This window comes from Aphanomyces invadans (genome assembly GCF_000520115.1).
Source record: "Aphanomyces invadans strain NJM9701 unplaced genomic scaffold supercont1.33, whole genome shotgun sequence".
NCBI lineage: Eukaryota > Oomycota > Saprolegniomycetes > Saprolegniales > Verrucalvaceae > Aphanomyces > Aphanomyces invadans.
The window spans coordinates 471,101-489,197 of record NW_008580178.1 but is presented as its reverse complement, the minus strand read 5'-3'; the positions used below and the strand labels follow the sequence as shown (position 1 = coordinate 489,197).

The 18,097-nt window shown below is 51.1% G+C and overlaps 9 protein-coding genes across 9 annotated transcripts; 4 read left to right on the top strand and 5 right to left on the bottom strand.

Moving 5' to 3' along the window:
* Window positions 1-667: 667 nt before the first annotated feature.
* Window positions 668-1,258, bottom strand: H310_11734 (hypothetical protein). The gene has a single exon (XM_008878501.1). The coding sequence runs from the start codon at window positions 1,200-1,202 to the stop codon at window positions 714-716; it is 489 nt and encodes a 162-aa protein (XP_008876723.1). The 5' UTR covers window positions 1,203-1,258; the 3' UTR covers window positions 668-713.
* A 514-nt stretch (window positions 1,259-1,772) lies between these two features.
* H310_11733 (hypothetical protein) lies at window positions 1,773-3,034 on the top strand. Its single transcript, XM_008878500.1, has 3 exons — window positions 1,773-2,022; window positions 2,073-2,160; window positions 2,207-3,034. Exons 1-3 carry the CDS (start codon window positions 1,820-1,822, stop codon window positions 2,888-2,890), a joined length of 975 nt encoding a protein of 324 aa, XP_008876722.1. The 5' UTR covers window positions 1,773-1,819; the 3' UTR covers window positions 2,891-3,034.
* Window positions 3,035-3,532: 498 nt separating this feature from the next.
* H310_11732 (acetolactate synthase, small subunit) lies at window positions 3,533-5,041 on the top strand. Its single transcript, XM_008878499.1, has one exon. The coding sequence runs from the start codon at window positions 3,570-3,572 to the stop codon at window positions 5,007-5,009; it is 1,440 nt and encodes a 479-aa protein (XP_008876721.1). The 5' UTR covers window positions 3,533-3,569; the 3' UTR covers window positions 5,010-5,041.
* Window positions 5,042-6,569: 1,528 nt separating this feature from the next.
* On the bottom strand, window positions 6,570-6,953 carry H310_11731 (hypothetical protein; the record flags this gene model as incomplete). Its single annotated transcript, XM_008878498.1, has 2 exons — window positions 6,570-6,802; window positions 6,845-6,953. The coding sequence occupies 2 exons, from the start codon at window positions 6,951-6,953 to the stop codon at window positions 6,570-6,572; spliced, it is 342 nt and encodes a 113-aa protein (XP_008876720.1).
* A 127-nt stretch (window positions 6,954-7,080) lies between these two features.
* Window positions 7,081-9,167, bottom strand: H310_11730 (hypothetical protein; the record flags this gene model as incomplete). Its single annotated transcript, XM_008878497.1, has 8 exons — window positions 7,081-7,396; window positions 7,460-7,534; window positions 7,583-7,905; window positions 7,953-8,148; window positions 8,191-8,367; window positions 8,427-8,559; window positions 8,607-8,938; window positions 8,988-9,167. The coding sequence occupies 8 exons, from the start codon at window positions 9,165-9,167 to the stop codon at window positions 7,184-7,186; spliced, it is 1,629 nt and encodes a 542-aa protein (XP_008876719.1). The 3' UTR covers window positions 7,081-7,183.
* A 1,309-nt stretch (window positions 9,168-10,476) lies between these two features.
* H310_11729 (hypothetical protein) lies at window positions 10,477-13,984 on the top strand. Its single transcript, XM_008878496.1, has 8 exons — window positions 10,477-10,579; window positions 10,641-10,901; window positions 10,949-11,068; window positions 11,128-11,998; window positions 12,107-12,237; window positions 12,284-13,049; window positions 13,126-13,652; window positions 13,697-13,984. The coding sequence occupies exons 1-8, from the start codon at window positions 10,508-10,510 to the stop codon at window positions 13,955-13,957; spliced, it is 3,009 nt and encodes a 1,002-aa protein (XP_008876718.1). The 5' UTR covers window positions 10,477-10,507; the 3' UTR covers window positions 13,958-13,984.
* Window positions 12,002-15,103, bottom strand: H310_11728 (hypothetical protein). Its single transcript, XM_008878495.1, has 8 exons — window positions 15,042-15,103; window positions 14,813-14,987; window positions 14,653-14,765; window positions 14,511-14,606; window positions 14,393-14,467; window positions 13,317-14,345; window positions 13,155-13,265; window positions 12,002-13,103 (listed from the first exon to the last, which is right to left on the bottom strand). The coding sequence occupies exons 1-6, from the start codon at window positions 15,084-15,086 to the stop codon at window positions 13,974-13,976; spliced, it is 876 nt and encodes a 291-aa protein (XP_008876717.1). The 5' UTR covers window positions 15,087-15,103; the 3' UTR covers window positions 12,002-13,103; window positions 13,155-13,265; window positions 13,317-13,973.
* A 698-nt stretch (window positions 15,104-15,801) lies between these two features.
* On the top strand, window positions 15,802-16,530 carry H310_11727 (hypothetical protein). Its single transcript, XM_008878494.1, has 3 exons — window positions 15,802-15,874; window positions 15,942-16,151; window positions 16,231-16,530. The coding sequence occupies exons 1-3, from the start codon at window positions 15,872-15,874 to the stop codon at window positions 16,372-16,374; spliced, it is 357 nt and encodes a 118-aa protein (XP_008876716.1). The 5' UTR covers window positions 15,802-15,871; the 3' UTR covers window positions 16,375-16,530.
* A 142-nt stretch (window positions 16,531-16,672) lies between these two features.
* On the bottom strand, window positions 16,673-17,800 carry H310_11726 (BUD32 protein kinase). Its single transcript, XM_008878493.1, has 4 exons — window positions 17,615-17,800; window positions 17,165-17,563; window positions 17,009-17,122; window positions 16,673-16,964 (listed from the first exon to the last, which is right to left on the bottom strand). The coding sequence occupies exons 1-4, from the start codon at window positions 17,669-17,671 to the stop codon at window positions 16,854-16,856; spliced, it is 681 nt and encodes a 226-aa protein (XP_008876715.1). The 5' UTR covers window positions 17,672-17,800; the 3' UTR covers window positions 16,673-16,853.
* Between the last annotated feature and the right edge of the window lie 297 nt (window positions 17,801-18,097).

Here is an 18,097-nt window from a genome sequence, read left to right as displayed (position 1 = left end):
AGGTTGACATGGAAAGCGCAATCCAGTGGGCTTAGGAGGCATGGAGTGAGGTCGAATCGTCGACGATTTCGAACTGCTGGCGCCATACCAACATCCTTGGTGATGCCATGGAGAAGCTCGCCGAGGGTGTCCAAAGTGTGCACTTGAAACCGACGCCCATCCATTTCATAACTCACTAGACGTTTGTACTGATGGATTATAACTTCACAGTCAGTTTCAATGGACTTGTGAAAATTTATTCCTCTCGTTATTAATATTCAAACCTCTGAAACTTGTTTGCCTTCATGGGAGACTTGACTGTTGCTTGAACAAAACTACAGTCAAATCTCGTCGAGGGTAATTTTATCGATAATACAAATTTTAAGATATTTCTCCAGTACAGTTCCACTGGGGACATTTTTCGGTCGAGCACTGAGCGAGCAATCATGGATTTGCCCCGATGTATCTGAGTACAAACCATCGCCACGAGTGAATCAAATCCCTTGAATCGAGCCATTCGACTCGGAGCATGGCCGAATTGGCATTCATCGCACTCAACGGATCGCGTTGTGTGTGCATCATTCGTGACGGAAATGAGGGATGGCTCCATTGAAGCACCGAGTCACGGCCGTCGATGCTACAAAGTTCATCTTATGCAAGCTATGGACCAGGACTCGGGCTTCGCTTCATCAAGACAGAAAATTGTAGAAACATGTGGAGTTTATAGTTCGTAGCTAGGCTTCGTATCCTGGCAACGTGCTGACGGCGACTGGTATGTCCTCTACTTGCGCTTTCATCTGGCCGATCGTGTACGGCATGCAAAAGCATGCAAAGAAACAGTCATCGAACAGGTTGCCTGGGATGCCAAAGTACGACCTGACCTTGAACCGAGCGACGGCAACCACCATCGCTGCCAGCATGAGACTTCCAACGCACACGGCGACCCAGTCCCATGACGATCGCTTGTACATGAAGAAGAGGGTCGCTGGAAGGGTAAACGCGATGGTGTAAAAGAATGTCAGCATGCCACCGTAGACGTAGCCGTGCGTGATAATGCGAGACATCGTGTCGGCAAGCACGACGCATGGGCAGCAGTCGGTGCTCAAGTTGGTCGTGGCTCGAGTCACAGGCACCTTCCATTCACCGAGGGTGAGAGGTGCAACTGGAACGGCCATCGGCGGCGCTTCCATGTCCGTGTAGACTTGCTTTGGAGTCGACGCCATGGCCCGTGGAAGAATGTGACAAGGTTGGCGCAGAAGTCGGAGGAAGCATTGACGACTCAGTCGTGAGTGTCATTTTGGTCAAAATAGTGGCACTCACCACGTTGGACATTTGGGGTTACTTGTTGAGATGTGAATAGATCGGGGAGCCTTCTCTCGTGATGGGGTGGTGCATGCATGTGCAGAGCCAGGTGGCCGCGATGCCGTCGATTGAATGAACAAAGGAGAATGGCACCCAACACGAAGTTCTGCCTTTGTTCTTTAGCGTATCTCGTGACCAAACACGGGTCAAGGAGCTGAGTTGGTCTTAGCTCAAGGGTGCATTGGAATCAATCAAGGCGCTGGAAAGACAAGGCACCAGTACCGAGGCTGTTTTGGTGTATCGCCCTTTAAAGGACGTGTCAACTGGCTACGGACATGCCGCACCCTGCTATACCAGCCAACTGCCTGTACATTCAAAGACGCCACAGACAGAGCGCCAGTTGAGCGCAGGTTTTGGCGCCTAAGCGTCGTGATCACCATGGCGAGGCATCGGCATCGCGAATTTCGGTGAGCGCTTTTGATTGGACAAAATAAAGATCGACCCCTTTCGCTCCAACCGACGCTGACACACTTCTGCCATGACGACGACGCCAGCGCCGCAACCCTCTCAAACTCCTGCTGGGACGGAGTCGAAGCTGGACCATAGCAATTACGTTGAACTCGAGCTAAACGACGTGCATTTTTGCTCGCACCCCGATGCATTCCACGTCGATGTTGTATCGACTGAAGGAACACTTCCGGTGACGATCTCCCTCGAATCCCATCGCACCAAGGGGAAATGGTCTCGTCCTCCGCCCTACATGTCATGTTCTCCTCATGTCTGCGAAGTAGGTCGTGCCATGTCGTCGATTTAAAGACGCATGCTACCAAAGACGCACACAAACTTACCGACGGATTCGCGGTAGTTCTGGCGCTACAGGTCTCACCAACTTATCGCCTTTCTTCCTCTTACCGTCATTCGGTAGCATGCATTACTTGCCCTTCAAGTTGAAGACAATGCGACACCGCTGCAGGCGAAAGTTGACTTGAAGCACCACTCTGCCTCGGGCGCCATGCATCTCTTGCTTGTCATCAACAGGAATGCTGTCGACGTCGACCAGGCCGTTCCTCTCGGCTTTCATTTTGAGCTCGTACCGCATGCCACTGCACCCACAGACGACGCGTTGGACGCCAAGATGCTCGAGTTAGTCAAGGATATGGATCGCATGATGAAAGTTCCCGAGCCGATGCTTCTGTTGCTCTCGCAAGGGTGCCCGAAGCTTCTAGGAGGCACTATGCTATGCTCATGGACTGTTCACCCCAGCTTGGAACCGCAGTTTTTTGCCTTGTCGGAGGACGCGACCGAGATTGTGTTTCTGAAAAAGGGAGGCTATCACATTCAGATTCGAGGCTTGAGCAGCGTCACACCTGACGCCCCCGCGACCCCAAGTCTCCATTCATTTGGCGCCGGAAGCTCGTTAATTGCTTCCATGTTTGAGCTGTACGTGGACCACATTCAAGTGGCGATGTCCCAAGGCTACGGCAACTTTTGCCAGCTCTCGTACGTGCTCACCGTGGAAAGAACGACAGTGGTGTCTGTGGCTGCTCGTGGCTACCACGAAATTCATCGCAACGTCACGCTCTTGATCGAGCAGGTGCCAAGCATGTGACTCCAGACGCGACAATCCACCAACGTGTTGACACTAGCTGCGGCAGCGCTGCTAAGAGTTTAATTGCCCTCTTTTCCGAAAATTTGCAAATTCGACAACGAACTGGATGCAGTTTTTGCACGTCTCCAGACTGAACGCCCCGAAAAAAGCCGACACAGTTTCATCCTGAAATGCAGTATAAAATCAATTGTTCGCTATTGCCAAGTTGATTGGCTAAAATCAGTAGAATTTCAGTCAGTATATTCAAGTGATTATCGTATCTGCAATTGGTCAAAAGGAATGCCACCGCTTCTGACTTGGAATTGAAACATACAAGGGACAAAAGATTTCAAACGACAGATCATGTTTTGGACGGGGGGGTGCATTGTTGGGGGTGTCGGCTTTGTCCGGAGTTCACTGCATGCAGAAAACGTGACTTATCACGACAAAGCAAACTGTAAACGTAGACGTCTACACGAATTCGATGCGCTCGGTCAACGTGCAAGTGTATCTCCACGAGATGTCTTCACCGGGACATGCCACGTTTTCGTACCACGACCTCCTCGGCGACATCCAAGTCGCTTGCTTCTGTCGGGATATGAACCATGATTTGATTGGCTGATTGTGTCCTTTATTTTTTAATACACGAAAATATCATAGTGACGAGAGTTCTCGGCGTCGTTGGTACCTTCCGTCGACAATGTGGTTGCCGCGCGTCCGCCGGAGTGCCGTGATGGCTGACAACTTCCGCCGCGCATTGTTCTCTACTACCAAGAATTGCCGCGAAGAAGAGCGCTTCTTCTCGCTCTTGGTAGTCAACCGTCCAGGGACACTGGCGCAGATTGCACAAGCGTTCTCGGCTCTCCACACGAACGTAGGGTCGTTGTCCGTCCAACAGACCGTCGTGCCAGAGTTAAGTCGCATGACAATCTCTGCCTCCGTGAGCGACCACACCACGGCGCGCATCTTGCGTCGGCTGCGGCGCATGGTGTGCGTGACATTCTATCACGTCACGACGATGCATCAGTGCTTGTTGGACGAGGCGTGTGTCGTGCAATCGCAACTGTTGCTTCGACTAACCGTCCCGCCGTCCCAGATGGATGTCGTCAAGGGCCTGCTTGTCAAGTACAATGGACGCTTGATCGAAGATGATTCAAATTTCTCCGACACTTCCATCGTGGTCCCGCCTTCATCAAGTGAAGTGGATTGCGAGAACGAGCCTTCTTCCCGGTTTCCGTCCACGATTGTGCACGTGGTAAACGCGCCCCACCTACTCAACACTCTCATACATCGCCTTGATCTTGAAGGCGTCGCCATTCGTGAATGCCAGACCGCTGGACCATGCTTCCTCGACATCTATACCCAATCGACGCTACAACCCAAACCGCTGCATACCACTTCCCCCACGACTGCTCGGCCAGAGTACTCAAACTCGCGCCGCAAACTTCACGACCGAATCGCGGCACAACTCTACTTTCCAGAACACGTACCATCGCTGTTGCGTCACCCCAAGTTCATCTTGCTGCTTGGCATCCCAGGTGCCGGGAAGTCATCGATTTTGAGCGAATTGGACCAAACGGAGCGCATTGTGCTCAACGATTTCGTCAACTTTGACGTGGACGACGTGATTGCGCTCCTGCCCGAGTTCTACAAAGCGATGCTCAACATTGGGCTCGGAAACCTCCAGGACGAAGAACCGACGGACCCGCACACGCGATACAACCAGTGCCAGGAAGAGGCCAAATACATCATGGACCAGAACCTCAAGCAGGCCACGGCAGAGCGGCGGAACGTCATCTTGCATGGCAGTGGGCGCAGCTTGGAGAAGTACCAGGACCTTATTCGACGCCTTGACCCGCGGTACGAGGTCCACGTCATGTGCGTGGACATTCCACTGGATCTTGCCATGGAACGCGTCGAGAGTCGGAGTAAGGGCTACGGCCGCAAGGTACCCAAGGCGTTTGTTGAAGATGCTGCGAGACGTATTCGAGAAACGTTTCCGACATTGGCGAACGCACTGCCGTATGCACATGTGTTCGACAACACCCAGTCGCCACCTGCGCTGGTGTGGAGCAAACAGCAGCATCGTGTCGTTGTCCAAGAGCCAGATCACCCTATCCAGCGAAAGTATGGTCTTTAATCTACAAGTTGTGTACGTGTGGATTTCCGAGACAACTTTGGATGAATTAGTGCTGTTGGCGTTATCAGCGGGTCATGGACATCGGAGTTGCCGTGACCTTGCTGATCATGACGCGACGCTTCTTGGCCATTTGGTTCGATTGAAGAATTGGCAAGTTTGCACAGCTTGTTGACCGGCGCGCCCTTGATGCCACAGTGTGCAATGGGACCCTTTTTCCTGGTGTCTTGGATGATTGCACCAGTTTTTCAGCTGCTGTATCAATTGTCCCGGTTATATAAACGTTGTCGAATGCTTGCGCACCTGACTGAATGGCTTTTTCGATGAGAGCACGATTGGAATCTTCGTGAAAACATGTCATTTTTGTCGACAAGCAAGATCATTACCATCCAAGACGACCTTGTACCCGTCAAATGCAACTTCCCGTTCCATATCGATGAGCTTGTCGTGATGCATGCGCCATAAAATGGCCTTGGCGAAATTTATCGACCACGACATGCATTTCGCAAGAGTATGGACTGATATATGCCGTCTCATTTTTCCATGTACGAGGTTGATCGCATCTGAGAGGTACATTGGCCATACTCGAGCATAACGATGCAAACATACCGAGGTAGAAAGTATCTTGTTGCGCCATCACTTCATATTCGTTGTCACCGCGACGCACAAATACATTTTCTGCGCAAAGCTAAACAATCAAAGTCACATTTGCTCCAAAGCAGAGCTAGGTACTTCATCCATGCATTTCCTTATCACGGAAGGATCATAGCCCAACTTTTTCTCGACTCTACAAATCGATGGTGAGAATGGACTGAAATGAGTGTTTCAATACTCGTCTATGGTCACCATCTTGAACTGAATGCAGTGTCGAATAAGTCCATCTTTCGTCAGTGCAGGGCTTCGTGTGCGACGTTGCAGAGGATGAGACGAAGGAAGACGAGCCTTGTCACTGCAAATCCCATCCTTCGAATTGTTTGGACTGGGTAAAACTACTGAGGGAGATTTGGCCTCCTCATTGGACACGATGTTCGCTTGCGAGAGTGATATGTCGACTTCGCGACTGGGCGGATCGATTTCAGCCCTGAATGCCCTTTCAGTGGCCTCCAACTTCATTGAGATTGAGTGAAATGGGGTCGCCATGCGACCCTGAGGATATCGTGAGAGTTATTTCTATGCCAGCTAGCCATACTTACCACGTCCAACTTCAAGGTTGGTTCTCCGAAAGAATCGCCGAGGTCAGCAGTGAGAGGCTTGAAACACTTTGGCTGCCACCCAACAGGGCAAGAATCTACAAGGCTGATTCTTTATGAACAAATTCATCTAGTTACCGTTGTAGGATAACTTCATTGTGATGTATCGGTTTTTAGGAAGTGGGTCAAGTGTATTGGTGATGCTCACAAGATTCCGAATCATTTGAACTGCCTGTGATTTCACCTTTTCGGGATGCGAATCAATAGTTTGAGTCCCCGTGAAGCTTGTAGACAAAGCAGATCCCTCTGCTGTATCTTTAATCTTGTACGTGTAGCTACAAAATCCACTGCAAGTACCGAAGGTAAACTCTCCTTACCATTCCAGCAGGTTTTCAGGCGATTTGTTCTTGCCCAGTGCATAAATACAAAAATCCATTTGCAATAGGTACTTTTTTTCCATCGCGTCGAATGCTCCTGCTTCAAGCCACTCGGTTACACAATGGGCATCTCGCATGAACTGGTCTGTCGTGTTGTCGATTGGAGCAAGGCACTTGATGCGCATATCAGCATATACCCGGTCTTTGAACACTTCCTCCGGAAATAAATCTATGCTCACAGCGTCAATTCCATCACATGATGGAGCCGTACTTCGAATGTAGCAGATCTCTGAAATGGACACTCGTATGAGGTTTTTGAAGACATTCAACGACTGCTGATCCGTGATCTTAGAGCTTCCTGGGGTGTGGGGGATGGTCATGACGGGTGTCGCTTTTGCGGCAGTCTTCAGGGAGATACGTATTTTGCCGCTGGATTGCGTCATGACTTGTGGTGCCGTGAGGGGTACTACGAGAATTCCGAAATGACCTTGCAATCTTCGCGCCATTTTTCGTTATCCGGTCAATTTTTTAATCACTTTAAATAATTAAGGGGATTTGAAATAGTTGAACCAATGCTTCAATCATCCGGATACGACTCAATAGTCCAATGTCATTTGCCATGCGGCTCGAAGATAGGAAAGAGGAACTGTTGGAGTATGGGCATGACTTGGATCTCGAGCGCCTCCGTGAAGAGGTCCCTCACGTCGTCAATCTTGGTAACTTGTAGGAGTTCATGCGAACGGAACGTGAACAGAGCGGCGGCGAAGATTGCGATGATTTCCAAGCTGTCGTAACCGACTACCCGATCCCACAACAGCAGCACCTTCAGCCGTCAATTTTCCCATCAGAAGCCCCGACAATCCTTATGAATCGAGACGCATGGTACCTGGTCAATTTCTAGTACGCCGGAGAATGCGCTCTGTATCCACGGGAACGCGATTACGAGCGGTACAATCTCATGCTACAGGTTGAATAAGTTACTCCACCACTATACCAGTGAATTTCGTACCTGAAGCAAATGCTGAACGACTGCAGGGATGTGACGATGGACGAGTGTTTCAAAGGTTTTACAAAGCGCCAAGATGGAATTTGGTCGTGCCGAGATCCCCGTAAGTTGACACCAGTACCGGCAATACATGTCCCGAAACACGAAGTAGACGTGCACAGGGTCGTCGTACAAGTAGCACAAAGGCGCAACGAACATCACCAAGCCATGATAGGGCATCACATTTGCTGGTGGGATCGCGACATTCGACCCTGTCTTCTCTGCCGTGGGGTTTGTGTTATGGAACAGCACAGGATGTTGCAGCGTCATCACGGCTTGCGACGCCACTGCCACCGACAGTAGATGTTAGCAGAATCATTCCATGTCGACATACCTTGTTCGTCTCGCGAGAACGCCAGCATGACACTACGAAGATGGTCTTCAAATGGAAAGTAGTCGGAGCTGTCGGTGGTCTGCTGCACATCCAGCATGAAGAGGCCGTCGGTGGCAAACGTCATGGCCCTGACTTTTGCCTCCAGTTGCTGAAAATAGATGGGGTCGATAGCTACGCTCAACGCTTGTCGCCAGATCTACATGACATGACCACCTCAACCAACTCAACGGAGTCATACATGCGGCCGGAGGGTGATCGGGCTTCCCGTTTTGGCGTATTGCCTTGCCGTCGGCACGGTTCCGTTCTGAAGGACTTTGTCTCCAAGCTTGTTTTTTCCCTGAATGTACACGTAGTCGCCGTGGATGTTGGGCACGTCTTCGTCAAGGCCGTATTGGGCATGGGAAGGTGATAGTTCCTGGTCGTAAATACATTTAAAAATCCCGCGAAACCCAAATATTTTTCTATCCAATGTACCGTGTATTGCTGTTGAATTTCTACCAGCTCACGGGTTCGAAGCAAGGGATGTATGGAGCTCCACGGATGCGGCGGGACATGCGGTGACCGATTGAGCGGCGCGATACGTTGAAGTGCCGTGAGGAAGTCGTCGCTAGTTGGAGAGGCGATCACGAAAGAACTACAACAGAATGCGTCTACCTTGAAAAGAGGAAGCGGCTTGCGACGTTGGGCTTGGTGGTTTCAGGGGCGTCTTTCGACGACACATTTTCGTGGTAAACGACGAGCGGCGTGGACGTCTGTCGAACGTATTCACGCAAAGAATCCGTTGCGAAAGCTTCCCATGCCTTTCGCGCCACCTCAATCGCTTCTAATGCCTCCCGTCGATCGGGCTCAATCGATACCAAAGCAGCGTTTTGTTTGCCAAAGTCGCGCTTGTCTTTGGTGCCCTCGGTGTGAATGTCCATCACGAACGTCTTGATTGCATGCACGAGACCGAGACGCTGCATCATGTACGTCAGATTGACGTGAAACTACCCATAAAGTCGAGTCAGACGCCGCACGGTAGGATGGGAATGGTACATCTTCTTCGTCGCCTTCCATATTGTTGAGCTGGCGCTTGAGTTCCGACTTGAGCTTGTTGCGGCAATCCCCAAGGAAGGAAGATTCTTTCATGCGGTCGAAGATGAACCCAACCTTTTCGTCCACCGTAGCTTCCGCATACACGAACTTGCCGTCGCCTTCGCTGCCTTTCTCGGTCATCCTGCCGCAATGGATCCAAGTGCCGTGGCGCTTCGACAGATCCATCTATATCCGGATCCGTATAATGTTTTATGGGTCAATTTTTGATACAAAAATGAAGAAATAGGTGAGTACGAATTCACTGCGGCAAATGTCCAAGACGGAGTGCAATTCTTCGCATGCGCTTTCTTTTGAAAGGTTGGTGGTTGGCCTAGACATCATGCAGTAACAACCACCGCCTTGACATGGGATCTCGCCTTGACGTCACCCAAGAAAGCACAGATCACGCATACCTCGTTCATCCCCGGGAACTGGCTGCATCATTTGACGACCCAACAACACAAAGCACGGCGCTCCTCGAATAAACTCATCTCCCCTGATGAACGGCCAAACACATTTCACTGTCCACAAATCTTGATAGTTGAGAGCAGCTTTACAATGGTGCGTCTGTTTGAAAGCCGCACCAAATCTGGCTCTTGCAGTCCGATGCACAAGGGGTGAAAAGGTACTTCATGGTGCTCACGGGCCGTCAACTGCGTCTGGCACGATGTATGGCCTGTGTATTGGGAGCTACGGAGCTTTCTAACGCGGCCCCATTCCGTGTCAACGGACAGCAGGGGGCACCTGTAAGTGCTGTATGCACGCAAACATCCATTCATCCACACGACGGCAGGCCAAACTCATGCTAAACGTCGTCAAAGGCAAAGGTTGCACTTGGGAAAAGCCACACGGCATCCACCGGAGATGGGGAAATGAGCTGTACTGTTTGGATCGATTGCCTTCAGTTCGTGACCGCACGTACAGGCTCCTTCTGGGTGAATGAGTGTAGCACAAGGTTACGCGGAGAGGGGTCTATGCCATTGCCTCGTAGGCCCTAACCTGAAGTATGTCCGTTAATAAAAAATTGTTTTGCCGCTCGATGAAAATGAAACCAAACATGAAGATCTAGTTGCGGCAAGTCCTTTGAAATGTCATGTTACCGTTCATCCATTTCAAATTCTGCATTTTCGACGAATTATCTGATTGGCTAAAATTGGCAGCCAGTATGCGTAGATCCTCACTACAAAAATTCGCTACTCCGCTATGGCAGATAAAACGTAGTGGTTTGTATGGGTACAGAATCGCAGTGATGAACGTCTTTACAGCAAATCAAAGGTTTACCTTTAATGGTTTAACTTTATGACGTTTTTTCTTGCCTTTAGCCTATGAATTATATCTTCCAACACATAGTGGTGATGTGTCCAATCAGCAAAAGTGAAACTATTAATTAAAATATCTCGTTTTCTGTATGCTAAAGGTAATACATTCCTACCTCAAAAAGCAGGGTTCCTTCTGCTTCATCATATTGACTGCGTTTGAAAATGGCGCAGTGGCGGCGGTTCGCCTTCTTTGAGAAGGAGCTCCTGAAGGACCAGAATGGTCTGTGGTTACGTGTACGTCTTCATTGTTTGGTAGGGTGTGCGAGGGTGGTGACGCATGTGTCTCTCTGTCTAGGGAATTGACGTGACGAGTATGAGTGGGAACCGCGGACTCCTCGTGATTGGGGATGCATCTGGGCTTATTCACTTGGCAAATCGGCAGCTGGAGACGCGGGCGTTCCGTGCACACGAACACTTTGTATCCCATGTCATCATGATGAAGAAGGCCAACTTGCTCGTGTCCATTGGGGACGGAAAGGACCCTCGCGACCCCGACCTGATCAAAGCCTCCAAAGCCGTTGCGGAAGCTTCTCGAACGCAAGCACAGCAAGACGAAGTACGAATCCACCATGGTGACTTATCACTCATGGCGATCAACCCTAGCAACTGTTTACATCGTCCGACAGCCGCGGGAGCACTGCGCTCGTCAAGATCTGGCGCACGGATCAGCAGGACCGCGACGGCAAGCCCAAGTTGCTGCAACAAATCAAAATCTTTTCCAAGGTAGTTTTGTGCATCTCTACTGTTTCTACCTTTCCTCCTTCTTGACTTGGCGCTCCCAGTTCGCCGAAGAAGCTGTCACCGCGTTTGCCGTGTCGGACGACTTGAGTCAGATCGCGATCGGCTTGCTCAACGGCGCGATCATTCTGTTCCGCAGCGACGCCAAACGACGCTCGGACAAGCCGCCGCTCCTTCTTCAGCCCGCAACGCAGTACCCCGTGACATCCCTTCACTTTGCTACCAAAGTAAATATACTGACGCTGTACGCTGCCACGAAGCGCGGGTTGACCTGCTACCATTGCGATGACGCCTCGTCCAAGTCAAACGCCAGCAACAATGGAATGCCGCGGTCGGTCGTTCTGGACGAGCGCGGTGTGGCGCTGCACTGCGGCGCTGTGAGCGAAGACGGCGACATGGCAGTGGGGCAAAGCGATGCGGTGTACTTTTACACGCCCGAGGAGCGCAGCGTGTGCTTTGGATTCGAGGGAGACAAGAAATACCTTGGTTTCTTCAAGCAATACTTGCTTGTGGCCCACGTGGATCCTCGCGGCCGCCACCAAGTCAATGTGTACGACCTCCAGAACAAGTTTATAGCGTTCAACTGGACATTGACCAACACGGCTAAGATTGGGGCGGGCGGTGGCGGACGCTTTGGCGACGACGCCGCGGAAGAGATTCGCCATGTCGTGAGCGAGTTTGGCGCGGTCTTCGTTCTGAGTTCCCTCGGGTATGTTTACCGGCTCATGGAAATCGACACGACATCCAAGCTCGACATTCTCTTCCGGAAGCACCTGTACTCGATCGCGATTTCGCTCGCCTTCAGCTCCAACTACGACCTCACGAGCATCATGGACATTTTCCGCGCGTACGGTGACCATTTGTACCAAAAGGGCGATTTTGACGGGAGTCTGAGGCAGTACGCCCGCACGATTGGTACGTAAACAGGCTTTTCTTGCTGAATTCTTTGTGCATATCACGCTAACTTTTGTGGATCGGTGGATTTTTGCTTGTGATGTTGACGTGCATGGACTGGCTGGACAGGGTATGTCGAGCCATCGTACGTGATCCGGCAGTTCCTGGATGCCCAGCGCATCCACAATCTCACGACGTACTTGGAAGCGCTGCACGCGAAAGCGTTTGCAACGTCGGAGCACACCACGCTTCTCTTGAACGTAATGGCGAGAATCCTTGCCCGACGTCATTCACTTGTTTGTATAGTGCTATACCAAGCTGAAAGACGTCAAGAAATTAGACTCGTTTTTGCTCATTGACGACGAACAGACGACGGACGATGCGCCAACGACGGCCGACACGCGCAAGCAACCCAAGCAGCAACTCACGTTCGACGTTGAAACTGCGCTGACTGTGCTGCGGGACTACTACCCCACGCACGCGCTGGCCCTGGCCAAGAAGCACCACGAGCATTCGTGGTACCTCAAGATTCAGCTGGACCGCATCCACTCGGAAACGCTAAGCGATGCTGACCACGCGCGCGTGCAAGATGCACTCACGTACATTGAGGGGTTGAGTTTCACCGAAGCGAATTTGAATTTGCGAAAGTACGGACGCACCCTTGTGACCCACGTCCCTGGCCCGACGACCGAGTTGCTCAAGGCACTGTGCACGGGTCGTTTCCACGACAGCAACGGCGAAAAGGCGGATCCGGCCAACTTTTTGCACTTGTTCGTGTCCCATCGCGCCCAGCTGCGGGAGTTTCTCGAGTACATTGTGCATGTCGAGACCGTCGCGAACCCCCAGATTGGCAATACGTTGCTTGAAATGGTGCTGAGCGACGTCGGCCGTGGAGGACCCAACGCCGCTGTCGACGAATTGGACGAGGAGCATGACGAGGGTGGCAGAGCACCGGGGGGAGGTACGGCTTCGACGTCGGCGGCCAAGAACGAATCCGCCGTGTTGGCGCTGTTGGACAATCCCCGCGTCAAGTATGACGAAGATCATGCCCTCATACTCATGCAAATGCACGGTACGGTTTCCTGTTGGAGTGCTTGCGGTTTGAATGGATTCGAAAATTGCATGCCTAACACGACCGTGGGGATCAGGACTCAAGCAGGGCAAGCGATACTTGTACCAGAAGCTGCACATGTACCACATGCTCGTGCAGCACCACATGGAAGAAGGCGACAACGTGGCGGTGCTGGAGCAAGTCAAGCAGCATGGGGAGTCGAACCCCAACTTGTGGCTGTTGGCGCTCAAGTACTTTAGCGAGAAGAAAGACAACGATCCGACGTACACGCACTTGCAAACGTTGTTGTCGTGGATGGATTCGTCGTCGAAATCGCTGCAGATTCCACCGCTCCAAGTCGTTGCAATCTTGAGCCAGGCGCGAGACCTGCCGCTCTCTGTGGTGCGGCAGTACGTGGTGAACCAGCTCAAGCAGGACCAGATCCACATCGACAAGGAGAACGACGAGATCAAAAAGTTCAAACAAGACACGGCCAAGATGCGCGCGCAACTGACCACCCTTTCTTCCAAAGCAATGGTGTTCCAGGCGACCAAATGCGACTTGTGCAGCCATGACTTGGACTTGCCTGTCGTGCACTTTATGTGTGGCCACTCGTTCCATCAGGTACTCGATGTCACGTGGCGCAAAACTCATTCTCGTGGTGGTAGAATTGCATTTCGGAAACAGACCGGGAGTGCATGACGTGCGGCCCCGAGCACCGCCACTTCGTCGCGCTCAAGACGTCTCTCGAGACCAAAGCGTCGAACCATGAGTTGTTTTTCAACCAGTTGGAATCCGCCACGGACGGGTTCAACACGATCGCTGAATACTTTGGCAAGGGTATCTTCAAGGCGGACGACCCGATGATGGCCCAGTTGGGCCTCGGGGACGAACACGCGTCCGAAGCACGTTTTAGCAATGAGTATTGAATGCAGTAACGTTGAGCTAGTCGTCGCTTGTTAGGTCGATCACATGGGGCGGGGGTCGGGAAGCGGTGGTGGCCCATGCCAGTTTCCGCTTGCTCAGACGAGTCTGGCACATTTCGCAAGCGTCGGCAGTCGTTTTGTTCCAAAAGGTGCAATGAGGGCACTGCCACTCGATGTCGTCGTCATCGTTGAATTGTTCACGAGTAGTGTTTGTTGGGTGGGGTTGGCCCGCTGGAGTGGAGGGGACGGATTTTTCATGGGTGCACGTAATATTGGCACACGCGCGAGAGTCGAGCAAGCGTTTCTCGGCTGCTTCCAGCATCTTGGCACGGAGGTCCGATGCCGCGACAGCCGACCCGCCCAGTCGGTTTGTCGACATGATGGCTTGATGCTAACATGACAGCCAATGATGAGACTAGTCCAGGAGAGGTTATGAACCTTCTGACGGTTGAGCGCCGCAGAAGCTCGTACGCGGGAGACTTGTGAGGGAAGTACATGCATTCCACCCAAGGACTATGAAGGTCCATGAAGATGGAGGAACAAGAGGTGCGTGAACCTGTCCATTGCCTGCGTCTTGGAAGGCAGCTCCCGCCGCACCCAGAAGCCCTCTCTCCAGGAGATTCTCCATTTCTCTTGTCAGTTCATCCAACATCTGCGCAGAGGCGTTGTGATAAAGATAGAGTCACGATGAGACATGCCTTGTAGAAGGAAGCGTTGTGGGGACCGATTTTCATGTGAACGAGCTCGTGCAGCATGGTGCCAAGGATGTCTTCGAACGGAAGAAACGTCGTCGGTTGCGATGCCGGGCGTACTAGGTCAACTCGCGTGAAATCTCCGTTGCCAATACCGCGACATTACGTCGCAGGAAAATCTTCCATCCTTGGTTGACGTTCATCCCGAGAAGGTTGCCATTCTTTGGAAAGAACTCCAGCAAGTTGCGGACTTTGAATTGGCGCTTCGTGCATATAGGCAACACATGATCGGCAATTCTTTCCAAAATCCTCTGCGCCTCATCCTTCTTGCTCTGCCGCTTCTACATGTGCATTGAGCAGACAATAGTGCCCCACATGAAGGATGAATCAGCTACCAGCACTTGGATCGTCGGGATCATCCACTCCCCGGCATTTGCCATCGCGATGCACGAATCGCAGAAAGCACTTTGATTGGTTGAACCATTCAATACATCAGCCACTCAAATGTCGACATCAGTAGTATAAATAGTGCAAGACATTTTAACCAGAAAATGTATGTAATTCAATAATTGGGTTTCTTTGAGCATTGATTACTAGTAGTTGCAATTAAATACTCGACTTCAAAATGTCCTTACTGAAATCAAAAGAAAAATCGAGATTATTCTATTTGAATGTACGCTAGATTCGAGAATTGACGAGAAGTTAGGGAGGTGCAGTGCCCTATGGAAAAAACATTCACTGAATTCCGTTGAAGCTAGAGAACTTTGCACGGCTTCCTCAATCCATCTCCAAGCTGTGCTTACCATTACAATATTTGCAGATGTCACCCACGACACGCGAAATCTCCGCCTCACAACGGTAACTCTTTCCCGCCGGCAGTTTGGATTTCGAAATGGGCACAATCCGGGCATGGTTATCCGGATATGTTCTTGGTGCATGTGGTTGGGGCGCTTCCTTTGGGTTGCATTTGAATTATCCATACAAATTTCAAATGTAGATTTTACCGGCACACCTACCCCGAACCAAAAATCAAACCGTCGAATGTACGTTAGTGTACTCTCGTCCATTAGTTTGTACAGAAGAAAATAGCTTGTTTAAATAATTTGGTAGTACGCATATTAATGTACGTGTACTGACCTACCGATTTGTGCGGCTCCGCGTTCGAATATCGGTCGACAGAGGGAGTGACCGCCGCAGCACAAGCAAATCAGCCAAGTACAAGACGATGGTACGTGAATGCGGGGAAGGCACGGGCCGCGCGTGGATACGGTGTTCATGGGGAGAATTGTGTGTAGAGCTCGAAAGCTGCCAAGGGGTCCGCAAAGGGTGGAGCTGCTGCCAAGGCTGCCAAGCATATTGAAGAGGAAGAAGTCGACGCTCCCGAAGAGGATGACGATGGTGATGAGGGCGAGGATAGCGTAGAAGACGAAGATGCTGAAGGCGGGGACGATAATGAAGAAGGTGATGACGACGAAGAAGAAGGTGAAGGCGGTGACGAGGAGGAGGTGGGTTTAGCATATCTGTACACTAATTTCGAGGTAGCGTTCCAATGGTGCGGGGCTCATGTAAATGATGACTGTGCAGGACGACGAAAACGATGGAGAATTTGAAGGCGAAGAAGGTGGGGACGACGATGATGACGACGAAGACCACGAAGAAGACGAGGAAGAGGAAGACGACGATGATGACGAGGATGAGAAGCCCCCTTCCAAGAAGCAAAAGAAATAATCTTTCAACTCACTGCCGCCTTGACGACGTGCATGTGTCGACGCCATCTTCGTTTGTCATGTGCCCTGCTCGATGGAGGCAACGGACATAGGGACTGCTACTTTTTTTTTTGTTTTCACCACCATCAATGGATCTATCATATTCATTGGGTACACATTCGCACCATGTTCTGCGTTTTCTTTTTCAAGTTTGCCCAGTTCCTTGCCGCATAGGAGGCACGGCTCTATCCATGCATCCCCATCGCTCCGCGGGCCGGAAGGGGTGCGCGCGGTGCCCGAGGCAACAAACAGCCAGAGATCGGTGGGTTCAAATCCCGGTCTCATTGATTCATGATCGAACTTATGCGGCCGCCTTGCCCACCCCACGTCTCAGCATACCTTGCTGCTAGTACTCAAGTTAGTAGTACTAGTAACAATTAGAGTTTAGCGTGCGTCGAATTTGAAAATGGGCAAATTGGCATTGCTCAGTCACGAATGCGTCTACCCGACCATGGTGCGCTTGCGGCCACGCGACCGCACTTGGTACAACTTGTGAAAAATGGCATCCGAACGACGCGACTTGGCTTTGTAGGCGCGCAATATTTCCGCCACCTGATAGAATTTAGTAGGTTCAACCAGCACGATTTGCACGCTACCAACGGTTCGGAGTGCACGTGGGTGCTCTGGAAAGCTCGCTCCATGACGTACAAGTCCACAGCCTTGTCTTCAGGCAACGGTTGTGAGTTGGCCAGACCAAAGTCAATCACAGTCTGTCAAGAGAGTCAAAGTTTGGACGACGGATACAAACGTACAATGGAAGTCGTGTCGGCTTTCTTCATTAGATTTGACGTGGTCAAGTCACCGTGAACGATGTCTGCGTCGTGCATGCGAGCAATTGCAACGCCAATCTGGTAGCACACCTCCAGTGCCACGGCGGAGTACGTTCCGGACGATTCGTCGTACGTATCAAAGAGAAACTGCTTGATACTGAGCCCGTGGATCCGCTCCATATATAGCCGACCCTTGGCCTCGTCAATCAAGAAAATACACGGCGTATCAACTCCAGACTTGCGACACTTGAAATTGCATCGAGCTTCCTGGACGAGACGTCGGTGACTGAGCTTCTTGTCGAGTTGGCGTAGGCGGTACGTCTTGATGACACGTTCCTTGATCACGCATGGTCGGCCAACAAAGTCCGTAGCGTACACAATCTATAGATGGACAAGCATGAGAAGCATGACTTCAGAAACGAGCGGGCGCACCGCTTCCGCGCCTTGGCTGAGCACCTCCCACGAACTGTTTGCCGCCGTGTCCGACATCGTGTTCCCTCCAGAGGTTGTCGCGAACAACTTTGGATTGGCTGACAATTTTGCGCTGCGTCTTGATTGGCTCGAATATGTCTATAATTGAGCGAATTTTCACTAAAAAAGCCGAGAAAAAGATTCATACTACTCTGTTCCAGGAAAAGAGGTCGGTTTGTTTATCTTGATTAAAGTATAGTTGACGGCTAGAAAATATCTTAAAGTTTGTATTGACCTTTGAGATTATATATTGCGCCACAAAAATATAATGACATTTTATTACATTCAAATGAGTACTCCTACTTGGGAATTCAAGCGTCGTTGAGGAATGCAAGTGCGTTCTCGTGCACGGTTGCATCGCATTTGACGTCGTCTTGGGCACACCCGATTGCGCCGCCAGGGACCGCAAGGTCTGCCGTCCGTGCAGAGGGACAGCCTTCACGG

Coding starts and splice junctions, on each gene's coding strand:
- H310_11734 (XM_008878501.1), bottom strand. CDS start 1,202: ATGGCGTCGACTCCAAAGCAAGTCTACACGGACATGGAAGCGCCGCCG.
- H310_11733 (XM_008878500.1), top strand. CDS start 1,820: ATGACGACGACGCCAGCGCCGCAACCCTCTCAAACTCCTGCTGGGACG. Junction 2,023..2,072: donor CATCGCACCAAGGGGAAATG/GTCTCGTCCTCC, acceptor TCTGCGAAGTAG/GTCGTGCCATGTCGTCGATT. Junction 2,161..2,206: donor CGGTAGTTCTGGCGCTACAG/GTCTCACCAACT, acceptor GTCATTCGGTAG/CATGCATTACTTGCCCTTCA.
- H310_11732 (XM_008878499.1), top strand. CDS start 3,570: ATGTGGTTGCCGCGCGTCCGCCGGAGTGCCGTGATGGCTGACAACTTC.
- H310_11729 (XM_008878496.1), top strand. CDS start 10,508: ATGGCGCAGTGGCGGCGGTTCGCCTTCTTTGAGAAGGAGCTCCTGAAG. Junction 11,069..11,127: donor AAATCAAAATCTTTTCCAAG/GTAGTTTTGTGC, acceptor TGGCGCTCCCAG/TTCGCCGAAGAAGCTGTCAC. Junction 11,999..12,106: donor GCAGTACGCCCGCACGATTG/GTACGTAAACAG, acceptor CTGGCTGGACAG/GGTATGTCGAGCCATCGTAC.
- H310_11728 (XM_008878495.1), bottom strand. CDS start 15,086: ATGGCAAATGCCGGGGAGTGGATGATCCCGACGATCCAAGTGCTG. Junction 14,766..14,812: donor ATGGAAGATTTTCCTGCGAC/GTAATGTCGCGG, acceptor GAGTTGACCTAG/TACGCCCGGCATCGCAACCG. Junction 14,607..14,652: donor ACAACGCTTCCTTCTACAAG/GCATGTCTCATC, acceptor GCCTCTGCGCAG/ATGTTGGATGAACTGACAAG.
- H310_11727 (XM_008878494.1), top strand. Junction 16,152..16,230: donor AAGGCGGTGACGAGGAGGAG/GTGGGTTTAGCA, acceptor ATGACTGTGCAG/GACGACGAAAACGATGGAGA.
- H310_11726 (XM_008878493.1), bottom strand. CDS start 17,671: ATGTCGGACACGGCGGCAAACAGTTCGTGGGAGGTGCTCAGCCAAGGC. Junction 17,123..17,164: donor AAGCCGACACGACTTCCATT/GTACGTTTGTAT, acceptor CTCTCTTGACAG/ACTGTGATTGACTTTGGTCT. Junction 16,965..17,008: donor ACGTGCACTCCGAACCGTTG/GTAGCGTGCAAA, acceptor AAATTCTATCAG/GTGGCGGAAATATTGCGCGC.